Source organism: Dipodomys merriami, unplaced genomic scaffold, assembly GCF_024711535.1.
Source record: "Dipodomys merriami isolate MVZ:Mamm:240054 unplaced genomic scaffold, mDipMer1.0.p SCAF_128, whole genome shotgun sequence".
NCBI lineage: Eukaryota > Metazoa > Chordata > Mammalia > Rodentia > Heteromyidae > Dipodomys > Dipodomys merriami.
In genome coordinates, this window is record NW_027202582.1 from 3,427,596 (window position 1) to 3,440,622 (window position 13,027).

Below are 13,027 nucleotides of genomic sequence, written 5' to 3' on the forward strand. Positions count from 1 at the left end.
CTGAGGGACAGCACCTAGGCCCAGAGCTCAAGACCAACAACAACAACAACAACAACAATAATCTCATGAACTATTCTGCTGGTGTTGGCTTTGAACCATGATCCTGAGCTCTTAACCTCCTGATTAGGATTATAGACATGAGCCACCCACTGCCCAGTCAGCCCAGTTTTTGCTGGTTATTTTAGAGACAGTGTCAGATTTTTCTGTCCATACTGGCTTCAGAGTGATCCTCTGGATCTCAGCATCTTGAGTAGCTAGGATTATAGGTATGAGCTACCTATACCTGGCAGAAGAGACTGTGTTTTAGTATGTCAGCCTTGTCATAAATGACATAAATATCCTCAAGGCTATTCTTTTGTTTTTTTGTTTTGTTTTGTTTGTCGGTTGTGGGGCTTGAACTCTGGGCCTAAGTGCTGTCCCTCAGCTCTTCAGTTCAAGGCTAGCGCTCTACCACTTGAGCCACAGCACTACTCTGGTTTCCTGGTAGTTAATTGGAGATGAGTCTTATGGACTTTCCTGCCCAGGTTGGCTTTGAACTGTGATCCTCAGATCTCAGCCTCCTGAGTAGCTAGGATTACAGGCGTGAGCCATACATCTGGCCCTACAAGGCTATTATTATACTCCTTGTTTCTCTTATCACATAGCCAACTGGCATGCTCTTACTGCTTTTGTCTTACATTGGTAGATTTGGAGTTAAATGGATTGGAATCTGGAAATGGGGATGAGGAAGGACTGGACCGAGAATCCAGACGCTTGAACAGTAGGCGCTCTGTTCTCACTAGCCCTGTACCAAACGGAATCAACCTGGATTATGATGGACTAGGCAAAACCTGCCGAAGTCTTCCAAGTCTGAAGAAACCTTTGTCTGGAGACTCTTCCTCTGACTCAGGTCGGGGCTCCCACAATGGCCAAGTGTGGGATCACCAGTGTAGTCCCCGAAAGGACAGGCAAGTGCATCTGACCCATTTTGAGCTTGAAGGCCTTCGCTGCCTTGTAGATAAATTGGAGTCTCTTCCATTGCACAAGAAGTGTGTCCCCACAGGAATAGAAGATGAAGATGCTCTTATTGCTGATGTAAAGGTAAGCTACTATTGATTTGCTAGGGTAGTCGATTTCTGGATTTGGAGGGAGAATAGTCTTCGGTTTAACTACAGAGAAGTTAATTTGTGTATGTGCTTGCTAATGCTCAGTATTTTTATTCTTAGAGTAACATATGAAAATACTAAAATTTGTGTCTCTAATGAGGGCTTAAGTTTTTTTGTTTGGTTGGTTTTTTGGGGGTTTTTTGCCAGTCCTGGACCTTGAACTCAGGGCCTGGGCACTGTCCCTAAGGTTCTTTTGCTCAAGACTATTACTCTACCACTTGAGCCACAGTGCCACTTCCAGCTTTTTCTGTTTATGTGGTACTGAGGGCTTCATGCATGCTAGGCAAGCACTCTACCGCTAAGCCACATTCCCAACCCAGGACTTAAGTTCTTTTGAAAAATAAAAAATAAGGCCAGGCTGCTGGTGGCTCACACCTGTAACCCTAGCTACTCAGGAGACTGAGATTTGAGGATCACGATTCAAAGTCAGCCTCGGCAGGAATGTCCGTGAGACTCTTATGTCCAATTAACCACCAGAAAACTGTAAGTGGCCCTGTGCTCAAGTGGTAGAGCGTTTACCTTGAGCTGAAAAGCTCAGGGACAGCACCTAGGCTCAGAGTTCAAGCCCATGACAAAAATAAAAATAAAAATTACCCAGGCTACAGTGGCTCATGCCTGTAATCCTAGCTACTCAAGAGGCTGAGATCTGAGGACTGTAGTTCAAAGCCAGCCTGGGAGGAAAGTCCGTGAAACTCTTATCTCCAGTATACCACCAGAAAACCAGAAGTGGTGCTGTAGCTCAAGTGGTAGAGCGAATTGCTGAGGGACAGCACTCAGGCCCAGAGTTCAAGGCCCATGACTGACCAAAAAAAAAAAAAAAAAAGAGTTGTACAAAGAACCCCCCCAGAGCATTGGAAGATCTAAAAATGTTATTTTGGGGGCTGGGAAGGTGGCTCAGTGGTAGAGCGCTTGCCTTGCATGCTCAAGGCCCTGGGTTTGATTCCTCAGCACCACATAAGCAAAAAGAAAAAAGCCGGAAGTGGCGCTGTGGCTCAAGTGGTAGAGCCCTAGCCTTGAGCTGAAGAGCTGAGGGACAGCACCCAGGCCCAGAGTTCAGGCCCCACGACCGGACCCCCCCCAAAAAAAAATGTTATTTGTTGTTGTTGTTGTTGTTTTGGGTCCGGTCGTGGGACCTGAACTCTGGGCCTGGGCGCTGTCCCTCAGCTCTTCAGCTCAAGGCTAGGGCTCTGCCACTTGAGCCACAGCGCCACTTCTGGCTTTTTCTTTTTGCTTATGTGGTGCTGAGTAATCGAACCCAGGACCTCAGGCATGCAAGGTGCTCTACCACTGAGCCACCTTCCCAGCCCCTAAAAATGTTACATTTTACCATTTAAAATATATAGAATTAGGAGAAGATTAACAGAAATAATGCAGTAAAAGTTGTTGACTTACTGCTAAAATGAATCAGTAAAGATGAAATTCTGTTTGGAAAAGGTGTAACCTCAACTTCTGAAACAGTGTATTGAAGGTGGGAAGCAGGCTTCTTCTACAGGGATTTTTTTTTTTTCTATTTGTTCAGGTACTAGGGCTTGAACTCAAGGACTATACACTGTCCCTGAGTTTGTGTGTGTTTGTGTGTGCTCGCCTATATGCTGGTCTTGGGTCTTGAATTTAGAGCCTGGGCTCTGTCCCTGAGCTTTCTTTTTTTGCTTAAGGCTATGCTCTACTAGTTGAGCCACAGCTCCGGATCTGGTTTTTTGGTGGTTAATTGGAGATGAGTCTCCTGGATTTTCCTGCCCATGCTGTCTTTGATCCTTGATGCTCAGATATCAGCCTCCTGAGTAGCTAGGATTACAGGTGCCTTGCTAGGATTACTGGTGTCTTGCTGGGATTTATTTGAATAAGTATGAGGTGTTTATTTTGTTGGTGTTGGGGTTTGAATTTAGCGCCTTACACTTCAATTGGTCTTTGCATCTATTTGGGAGTAAAGGAATTCTTAGAATATATTCATGTTTATAAAGTAAGTTTTCTGATAAGTCTGTCAAGCATAAATTGTGGCAAATTGCTGTATATATGAAAGCCTGTTTTCTCCTTTATAATAATATCTTGAAATTAATGATATGGAGTAAAATATGCTTAGCCAAGTACAAGGTTTTGGGTTCCCAGCATCAAAAGAAAGTGGGAGGCGCCATTTACTTACTTAATTTTGGGCTGTATTGAGGTTTGAACTCAGGGCCTTATACTTACTAGCCAACCACCTACCTCCAGCCCACAACAACAGAAACCTAGTAATATTAGTAAAGTACTTAATAACCAGTAGTATTAGTATAATGAGTTACAAATGTATGAAGTTAATTTATTCCACTACTATGAGTAAAGCCCGCCTCCTTTGTGCTAGAGACCAGACTGAGTATTATAGGGAAAACTATGCTAGTAACATCAGTCTGATACTCCATGACCTCACAGTCTACTGGTAGAGCAGGTGTGTAAGTGGGCTGTGAAGTGAGTGAGTCTGAGTTTGCAGGTGCTATGCATGACACAGGGCACAAGGCAAATACTTTGAAAGGGTGCAGAGCCTAGCCTATGGGAAGGAGATGGTATTAGTCCTCTCACTTCCTAGTAGATAAGATAAACTGTGAAGTATAATTTTATGTAAATAATAATTCTCAATTTATAAATTAGAAAGCTGTTCATTGTGCTACTCTCACTTAAGATCCTAGCATTTTTGTAATTATCTAAAAATTTATACTATGAATACTAAAAATTTATGCTAAATTTATACATATTTATAGTATGACAGGATTAAAGCAAAGAGTTATGGTTACAAGTAACTATAAAAATAATAAAGAATTTTCATCTGACAGAAGAACTGATGGTTGCTTTTTAGCCTTTTTTTGTCATAGTGGTATTGGGGTTTGAACTTGGGGCTCAAGCTTTCTAGGGTGGTGCTTTACCAATTAACCGATGCCAGCCCTGTTTTTTTGGTAGTTGTTTCGGAGATTTTATCTCTTGGACTTTTCTGCCTGGCTGGCCTCCTAAGTAGCTAGGATTATAGATTTTAGCCACTATTCTTGGCCATTAAGCCAATTTTTAGAAACCAAACTTTTAGGGGCTGGGAAGGTGGCTCAGTGGTAGGGCGCTTGCCTTGCATGTATGAGGCCCTGGGTTCGATTCCTCAGCACCACATAAGCAGAAAAAAAAAGCTGGAAGTGGCCCACACTATGGCTCAAGTGGTAGAACGCTAGCCTTGAGCTGAAGAGCTGAGGGGCAGTGCCCAGGCCTAGAGTTCAGGCCCCCCCAAAAAAAAGAAAATAAAAGAAACCAAACTTTTAAGCCAAGTACTGGTGGTTCACACCTGTATCCTAGCTATTCAGTAGACTGAGTTCTAAGGATGGAGACTGGAAACCAGCTCCAGGCAAGAAAGTCCTTGAGACTCTCATCTTCTATTAGCCACCCAAAAGCTGTGTCTCTAGTGGTGGTAGAACTAATCTTGAGCAAAAAGCTCAGCGATAGCATCTGGGCCCTGAGTTCAAGCCCTAGAACCAACAAAAACTAAAATAAAAAAGAAATAAAACTTGGTAGTTTTTATTAACAAGAGTGTTGGGGAGCTATTTTGGTGCTTTGGTCCTCTTGCTTGTCTTCCTTGCTCATGGATGCATGCTACCTTGAGCCATGCCTTTAGACAGGCATTTTTATAGTTAATTGGAGACTTTGAGCTGGCTTTGAATATTTATACTAAGTTCTTAAGACTGCTGAGCAGTAGTCTGGGTGCCAGTGGCTCATGCCTGTAATCCTACCTACTCAGGAGGCTGAGATCTGAGGATCTCAGTTCAAAGCCAGCCCGGGCAGGAAACTCTGAGACTCTTATCTACAATAAACCACTAGAAAACCGAAAGTGGCGCTGTGTCTCAAGTGGTAGAGTGCTAGCCTTGAGCTGAAGAGCGCAGGGACAGTGCCCAGGCCCAGAGTTCAAGTCCTATGACCGACCAAAAAGAAAAAAAGACTGCTGAGTAGCTAGGATTGCAGGTGTGAACCATTGACACCTGGCATAATGGTTGTGTGTATGTGTGTGTGAGTGTATTCATGCGTGCACGTGTGTACATGTGTACCAGCTAGTCCTGTGGCTTGAACTTAGGACCTGGGCGCTGTCCTGTTTTTTTTTTTTTGTTGTTCAAGGATAGTGCTCTACCACTTGACTGATACATTCACTTCTGCTTTTTACTAGTTAATTGAATGATCTTTACATCTCACCCTCCTGAGTAGCTAGGATTATAGGCATGAGCTCCTACCAGTACCCAAGAAGGAAAGATTTTTAAACGAAATAAGCAAATTGCCCTAGATCATTCATTCTTAAAGTGCAAAGGAGAGATTTAGGATTAGGATGCCTACATACTTATTTCCAGGAAGAACTCAACCAAGAACACAAAAGTATCTCAGGTAAACTATTGTAAAACTTAACATTTGTAGCACATATTACCCACCTATAATTGAAACTGCTTAGGAGGCTGAAGCAGGAAGATCACTAAACCCTAGGGATTGGACACTAGACTGGAAGACAAGGAGACCTTGTCTCAAAAGGTTTTTGTTTTTATGGGAGTCTGGTCGTGGGGCCTGAACTCTGGGCCTGGGCCCTGTTCCTCAGCTTTTCAGCTCAAGGCTAGCACTCTACCACTTAAGCCACAGCACCACTTCTGGCTTTTTTCTTTTTGCTTATGTGGTGCTGAGGAATCGAACCCAGGGCCTCATGCATGCAAGGCAAGCGCTCTACCACTGAGCCACCTTCCCAGCCCCTCAAAAGGTTTCTTATGCAGTCTCTGGAAGCAAAGCCCCAGATCTCAGAAAGTATTAAGCTACTAAATCTGTTCTAGAAACTCACTAAAACAACTATGGCATGGGGGGAGGGGGCGGGGGCTGTTTCAGTGATAAAAGCTAGATATTTATGTCAAAGCAGTGCATGTAATTTCAAGAAAAACCAAGTTACATTTGTGAGGGTGTGAACAGTTACATAAATTTGGGTAGAAACTGCTGCTGCTTAAGCTTCTACTCCTGCCCTGTGTTTATGTATAGGACATTGTAGATCTCTGAAGAACAACAACTTGTAGGCACACCTTCCTTTTCTCCTAAAGCCTAAAGAAAGCAAGAGTGCATATATTCTGTCAGCTTCACTCATCCTTAGAGGTGGGAACTCATACCAGTTGAATGGCTATCAAAGTGGCATTGAAGTGTTCGACAGGAGCCAGTGCTGGGTGCTTCATGGAGTGAAAAATCAAGAATGAGGCAAGCACGTTTGTACTTACTGCACTTGGAGACTGAAGCTGGAGGATTTTTAGTTTGAGACCAGCCTGAGCTACAAGAAGAGACCATGTCTCAAAACAACATAAGAGAGCCAGATATATTTACATGCACCAGGTTCTGGAGGTTCTAGCCACAGTATTGGGGGGAGGGGGAAAGGAAGAAGGAGCATTCTGATGGGCAGAATCTGTTGGAGTTGGGAGAAAACTTGTTTTAATCCATGGCTTGCTGTACCTTGTCTAGAGGTCGGCTTGGTACCATTGTCTAGGGTAAAGCATTTTGGCCTTAAGTTGTGCCTCTGCTATTTAACTTGGTCACTGTGCAGGTTGGTTGCATAGCCAAGCACCAGTATCTCATGCCAGTAATCCTTGTTACTCAGGGAACTGAGTTGGGGAAGGTCTCAGTTTGAGGCCAACATGGACAGAAAGATCTGTTGAGACTCCATCTCCAAAAATAACCACCAAAAAAAAGCCAGTTTGGAGGTGTGGCTTAAGTGGCAGAGCACCATCTGAGCCAGTTTGAGGCTTTTGAGTTTAAACACTGGTACACACAAAACAAAAAGAAAAAAGATTGCTGTGTAGGCATATCTTGAATACTGGTGGTCCTTACTGCTGGAATTGAAACAGGCATCTGTTGTCGATTATCTCAGCATTGGCCCTAATGGTGCTGTTTCTGAAGGTTTTTCCAGAAATGTATATGCTAGTTCTTGATCATGGGCAGGTGAAGCAGTGCTATTCAGGAAAAGAGAAGAGAACTCTAGAAGAGCCCAGCCTACTGCCTGGTTCCTCCTCAGAGATCTAACGGAGCTATCCCAGTTTGCTGAGAGAGAGGAGAGAGAAAGAGAGGTGGGGGGAGAGAGAGTTCATGAGTGTTCATGTACAGAGAAGGGTAGGCGGAGAAACTGTGTTGACTGAGTATGGGGCAGCTGTTCAATGGGCGAGCTTGGGCTGAAACAATAATTGACCCTGAGGAGTAGGGTGTGGGCTGAGACAAGGACAAATATGGGCTAGGGTGCCTAAGCTCAGCTGGCACAATGGGTTAAAGTCTTCCCTTCCGCTGGCGCCTTCTAAGTCTGCTACTGGGAGCCCTCAGGGGACTGGCCGTGGGTTCTCCTATTGCGGTGTTGGAGGGAAGGAGCCTGGGCGGGGTAGCAAAGCTCCCTCCCTCAGCAGCACATCCTCCAATGGTGAGGAGAGCAGCCACTGGACACACCCCCTCCGGGTGCTGCAGCAGAACGGCTGGGCCCTCTGCCGGGCTGGCTCACTCAAGCTCAGCTCCCCCTCCTGCCATCTTCCGTTGCAAAGCATTTCTGGGAGCTGCATGTGGGTGACGCAGCAGCATTGTTCACAGGCACAGGAAGCCGCGGCTGAGCTGAAGGGCTTGAGAAGGAGCTCAGAGCACTGCACGCTGCTCTCACTACCCTGACGGGTTAGAACCGGACTGCCCTGCCTTAGGTGCTCTGGGAGATTCTAAGATTTTGAAGTAAATCAGGATTTATCTAGAGGCAGAAAACCCAACTCCTTCCGTACAACTTCCAACATAGAAAACAAAACAAAGACGCTGGGGAAACTTCACCCAAGAGCCTCCGCAGCTCCAGAGCAACGAGAAACACAAGGTCAGGCGGTCGGGCGGTCGGCAAACCCTTTCTGGTTTGGGGTGTGTATAACTGTAGGGACTTTGTCTCTGCACAGAGGCGGAAGAACTGCGGTTAGGCGAGTCCAGGACTTAGTGTTACTTGTGCTGCTCTGCTGTCGTTGCACTTGTTCCCTCGCTGGTGGGATGTGCTTTGGAACTGGGTCGCTTGGCTTCGGGGAATCCTTCTCCCTTCTGCCCTGACGCCTTCGGTCCTCTTTCCCTTTCTGTGTTCTATGGGGTGTGGGCCTGTGTTTGAATCTTCTCCCAAATGCCTGGAGCCTAACTAGGCGTCAGCTTTTCCACACTCCACCCCTGCTCCCCCATCCCAAACCTCCCCTGGTGAAGGTTGGTGGCTTCTTTATATGGTTTCTCATAGGGCCTCAGCCTAGAGTCAGCCTTTTTTGATGAAAGCAGTGTGTGCTTGGTTAAATGGCCCCAGTAAAATAAGGCTTGGAAGGAAATCTGCATTTCCCTCCACTCCCACACATAACCCCAGTAACTGAGCCGGGCATGTGTGAACAGCTGCCCCCCCCACGCTGCTAACAGTTTCTCCGCCTACCCTTCCCTGAACACCCCCCCCTTACAGGTAGAATTATTAGACAGCTTTTGGTGAGCAGTAAAGTTCCTTTTCTGCTCTATCAAACAATCACAGATCTTTCTGTGTAATCTGTTTTGCTGAAAGTGGAAAGTCCCTGTTTGTGGACAGAGCTCAGTTCTCTCCAGCAGAGGAAATGGGCAGAGTCCTACTCCACGCAGTGCGAAGTGGGGGAGGGGAGCTATGCACTCAGCACACATTTTGAATGAACCTGAATTTTTCACTTTAAGGAAATTAGGAGCCTAGACTATAGCAATGTCTCACATGCTACCACACCCTGCCTTTTTACCCCCGTGCAATGTGGTGCAATGTGGTGCTAACCGGAGGCTCCAGTGTAGGATACCATAGCAACTTGAAGTAAATAAAACGGCTGAAATGGGATTGGTTTGGGGGAAGAAGGGAATATCTGGAGATTTGGCAGAAGATCTTGTTAAGGAACTTCTCAGGATATTAAAGTTTCTTTAGTTAAAGATAAAAATAATCCTGGAATTGAAAAATCCTTTGTACAACTACTTAATAAAAGTAAATTAACATTTTAAATTACAAAATTTCAAAAATATATAGTCATTTAAGAAGTGATTCTTGCCGGGCGCTGGTGGCTCACGCCTGTAATCCTAGCTACTCAGGAGGCTGAGATCTGAGGATCGCGGTTCAAAGCCAGCCCGGGCAGGAGAGACCGTGAGACTCCTATCTCCAATAAACCACCAGAAAACCGGAAGTGGCGCTGTAGCTCAAATGGTAGAGCGCTCGCCTTGAGCTGAAGAGCAGAGGGACAGCGCCCAAGCCCAGAGTTCAAGCCCCACGACCGACAAAAAAAAAAGTGATTCTTGCCTGTAGTTCTTGCTACCTATGATGCTGATGGCTGAAGATCATGGTTTGAAGCCAACCCAGGCAAAAAAAGTCTGTGAGATCCTTTTTTTTTTTTTTTTTTTGGGTCCAGTCGTGGGGCCTGTACTGTGGTCCTGAGCTCTTCAGCTCAAGGCTAGTGCTCTACCACTTGAGCCACACTGCCACTTCCGGCTTTTTTCTTTTTACTTATGTGGTGCTGAGGAATCAAACCCAGGGCCTCAGGCATGCAAGGCAAGCACTCTACCACTGAGCCACCTTCCCAGCCCCAGTCTGTGAGATTCTTATCTCCTATTAATGACGAAAATGCCAGAATTGGAGTTATGGCTCAAGCAGTAGAATGCCAGCCTTGAGCAAAAATGCTAAGAGATAGTGTCTGAGTTCAAACCCCAGTATTGGCATTCAAACAACAACAAAAAGATTTGTCCCAAGTTGAAGATATAATTCACTAAAATGGCAGTTTCATATTGTAGTATTTTCTAAGTCATCAATTGATCAATTAAAGTCCTAAGAACTCTTGTGCCTAAGATTGTTCCTGCATAATTAAAAAGGCAAATAGCTGAATGTGTATGTATGTGTTTCTAACTAAAAGGGGGGTATAATTATTTCTGTAATCAGCCTTAGATCAGTGTTGAATCAATATATTAAGGTTCTGCTGTTGTCTTATTAACACAGTGCAGTATCAGCCAATCTTTCTTGGTTTGGTTGCTTTGTTGTTTTGATTTTTGGTGGTACTATCACAAGGCAAGTACTCTACCACTTAAGTGATGCTTCCAACCCTTAAGCTAGTCATCTTGATGTCCCTTTGCTAATATTGACAACATCACTAGCTGGCATAGAAAAGCAAGGAAACAATATAAAGTTTTACTGTTCTGTACAGAACTGCATAACAACACTTGCCACAATAGCTAGATGCTTTGATATGTTAGTGGGAACAAGCACATAATGTTAGAAGCAAAATTGAGTTGAAGTCTTGGGGCTGGAACTGTGGCTCAAGTGATAGAATGTCTGTGTAGCAAGGCTTTGAGTTCATTCCTCAATATTGCTTTTTAAAAAATCAGGGGGAAGGTGCCTGGAAAGGTGGCTTAGTGGTAGAGTGCTTGCCTTGTATGTATGAGGCCCTAGGTTCAATTCCTCAGCACCACAGAAGCAGAAAAAGCCGGAAGTAGCTCCATGGCTCACTCAAGTGGTAGAGCATTCACCTTGAGCTAAAGAGCTGAGGGACAGTGGCCAGGCCCAGAGTTCAAGCCTCATGAGCAACCAAAACAAAAACAAAAAGCAAAACAAGGCCAGGCACTGGTTGCTCTCACACCTCTGATCCTAGCTACTCAGGAGGCTGAGATCTGAGGATCATGGTTCAAAGCCAGCCCAGGTAGGAAAGTCCATGAGACTCTTACGTCCAGTTAACAACCAGAAAACTGAAATGGCACTGTGGCTCAAGTGGTAGTGGCTAGTCTTGAACTGAAGAGCTCAGGGACAGCGGCCAGGCCCAGAGTTCAAGCCCCGTGACCAACAAAACAAAAAAATAAAACACCATCAGCCGGGTGCCAGTGGCCTAGCTACTCAGGGGTCTGAGATCTGAGGATCATGGTTCAAAGCCAGCCCAGGCAAGAAAGTCCCTGAGACTCTTATTTCCAGTTAATCACAGAAAAGGTCAGAAGTGATGCTCAAATGGTACAGTGCCATCCTTGAGCAAAAGGAACACCCAGGATTGGTGAACGGATAAAAATTGAAATCTTGGGCTGGGAATGTAGCGAGTGCTTGCCAAGCATGCATGAAGCCCTGGGTTCGATTCCTCAGTACCACCTACAGAAAAAGCCAGAAGTGACATTGTGACTCTCAAGTGGTAGAGTGCTAGCCTTGAGCAAAAGAAGCTCAGGGACAGTGCCCAGGCCCTGAGTTCAAGGCCCAGGACTGCCAAAAAAAAAAAAAATTGAAGTCTTGATTGTACTATAGTAGCCTGCATTTTTTTCTTTTATCTTTGATTTACTTGCTTTGTAATGAATCTATGGAGGAAATTGCAGATAGTTGTCAGCCTGGTGTTCCCCTTGGTACTTGAGGGGATTGGGGTTGAGTCTGGATGTTGTTGGGAGGAATAGACTCTTTCACTGTCCTGCTTTTTCTTTCTCTTCTGTGCTACCCATAGATTTTGCTGGAGGAGCTTGCCAACAGTGACCCCAAGTTAGCCCTGACTGGAGTTCCTATAGTACAGTGGCCAAAAAGGGATAAGGTAAGAAATTCTTCTGCTTGATCTCCAGACTGTTTTGCCAGCTTATCATTACCATTCCCAGAACAAAAGGACAACTAGAGTACATACTAACAGAAGATCATTACTCAGTTCCGTCCTGACTCTTAAGTCAGAGCAACTGGCTATCTTTGGAGGTGACTTTCTTTTTTTGTTGTTGTTGGTCGTGGGGCTTGAACTCTGGGCCTGGGCGCTGTCCCTTAGCTCTTCAGCTCAAGGCGAGTGCTCTACCACTTGAGCTACAGCGCCACTTCCGGTTTTCTGGTGGTTTATTGGAGATAGGAGTCTCACGGTCTCTCCTGCCCAGGCTGGCTTTGAACCGCTATCCTCAGACCTCAGCCTCCTGAGTAACTAGGATTACAGGCGTGAGCCACCAGCGCCCGGCTTGGAGGTGACTTTCTTAACAGGACTATCACACTGGGAGGCAGGAGACCAGTTTATTGTTGTCACCTTGTTCTTAAGATTCCACTTAATTGAGACTTTTCTGTGTGGAACTGAGAACTGTTTTCAGCTACTAAATTGTTGGTTATGAATTTTCTTGCCTGTTTAGTTTATGTCATCTATACTATTTTACCATATTTTTCCATGTTGTCCTGATTGGTGCACTCAATGGTACTTTTCTGAGTTTAACCATGCTTTTGGTAGATAAATTAGTCTTCTCCTTAATTTTAGTTTCCTAGTTGAAATTTGCAAAGCCATCTAATTCCAGGAGTGTTGAGGCAGAATGGAGTTGAATGATGTCTTTTAAAGAACCTCCTCCCCCTTCCCAGGTGTAGGAGTCCCACTTGGCCACGTGGGACTGCCTCAAAACAAGTCAGTCATTTTTGGCTGTTGAGTATTTTGTGTCAGAAAGTGTTAAGGAATGGTGGGAAATTAAAGAAGCAGAAGATATGGTCCTTGTCCTTGAAAAGGTCACTAGCAAGGTAAATACAAGTACTACATTATAATAAATATATCTGAGAGGTATATTCTACATTAAAAAGTTATTGGATATTTGCTGTGTACCAACCAGGTCCTGTGCCGCAATTTGGAGTGATAAAGAAATGAAGAGACCAGTTTCACTGTCCAGTACTTTAGGAGTGGATTCTAAATAGTCAGTATAAGGAAATATTGGAGCACCAGCTCCTGGACTAACTTCAGTATCTGACATTACCCCCAGCAAGCTTCAGGGAGGGTCAGATCTTACAACTCTATAAAATGAAAAGGATATGGCAGACGTAGGTAGGCCCATAGGCTAGGACAAGGGCTGGCATATTTTTCTGTGAAGGTTGCCTTGGTAAATATTCTAGGTTTGGACTCTATACAGCCACAACTTCTCAGATCTACCAT

At 44.8% G+C, this 13,027-nt stretch overlaps 1 protein-coding gene across 2 annotated transcripts in view; it reads left to right on the forward strand.

The window, feature by feature from the left end:
* Positions 1–13,027, forward strand: part of LOC138824357 (lysine-specific demethylase 2A) — a 110,717-nt gene that overhangs the window by 81,465 nt on the left and 16,225 nt on the right. For both annotated transcript variants that reach the window (XM_070018200.1, XM_070018199.1), the window contains 2 exons: positions 686–1,080; positions 11,600–11,683. In XM_070018200.1, coding sequence (XP_069874301.1) covers positions 686–1,080; positions 11,600–11,683 — 479 coding nt within the window. The remainder of the gene's footprint in view (positions 1–685; positions 1,081–11,599; positions 11,684–13,027) is intronic.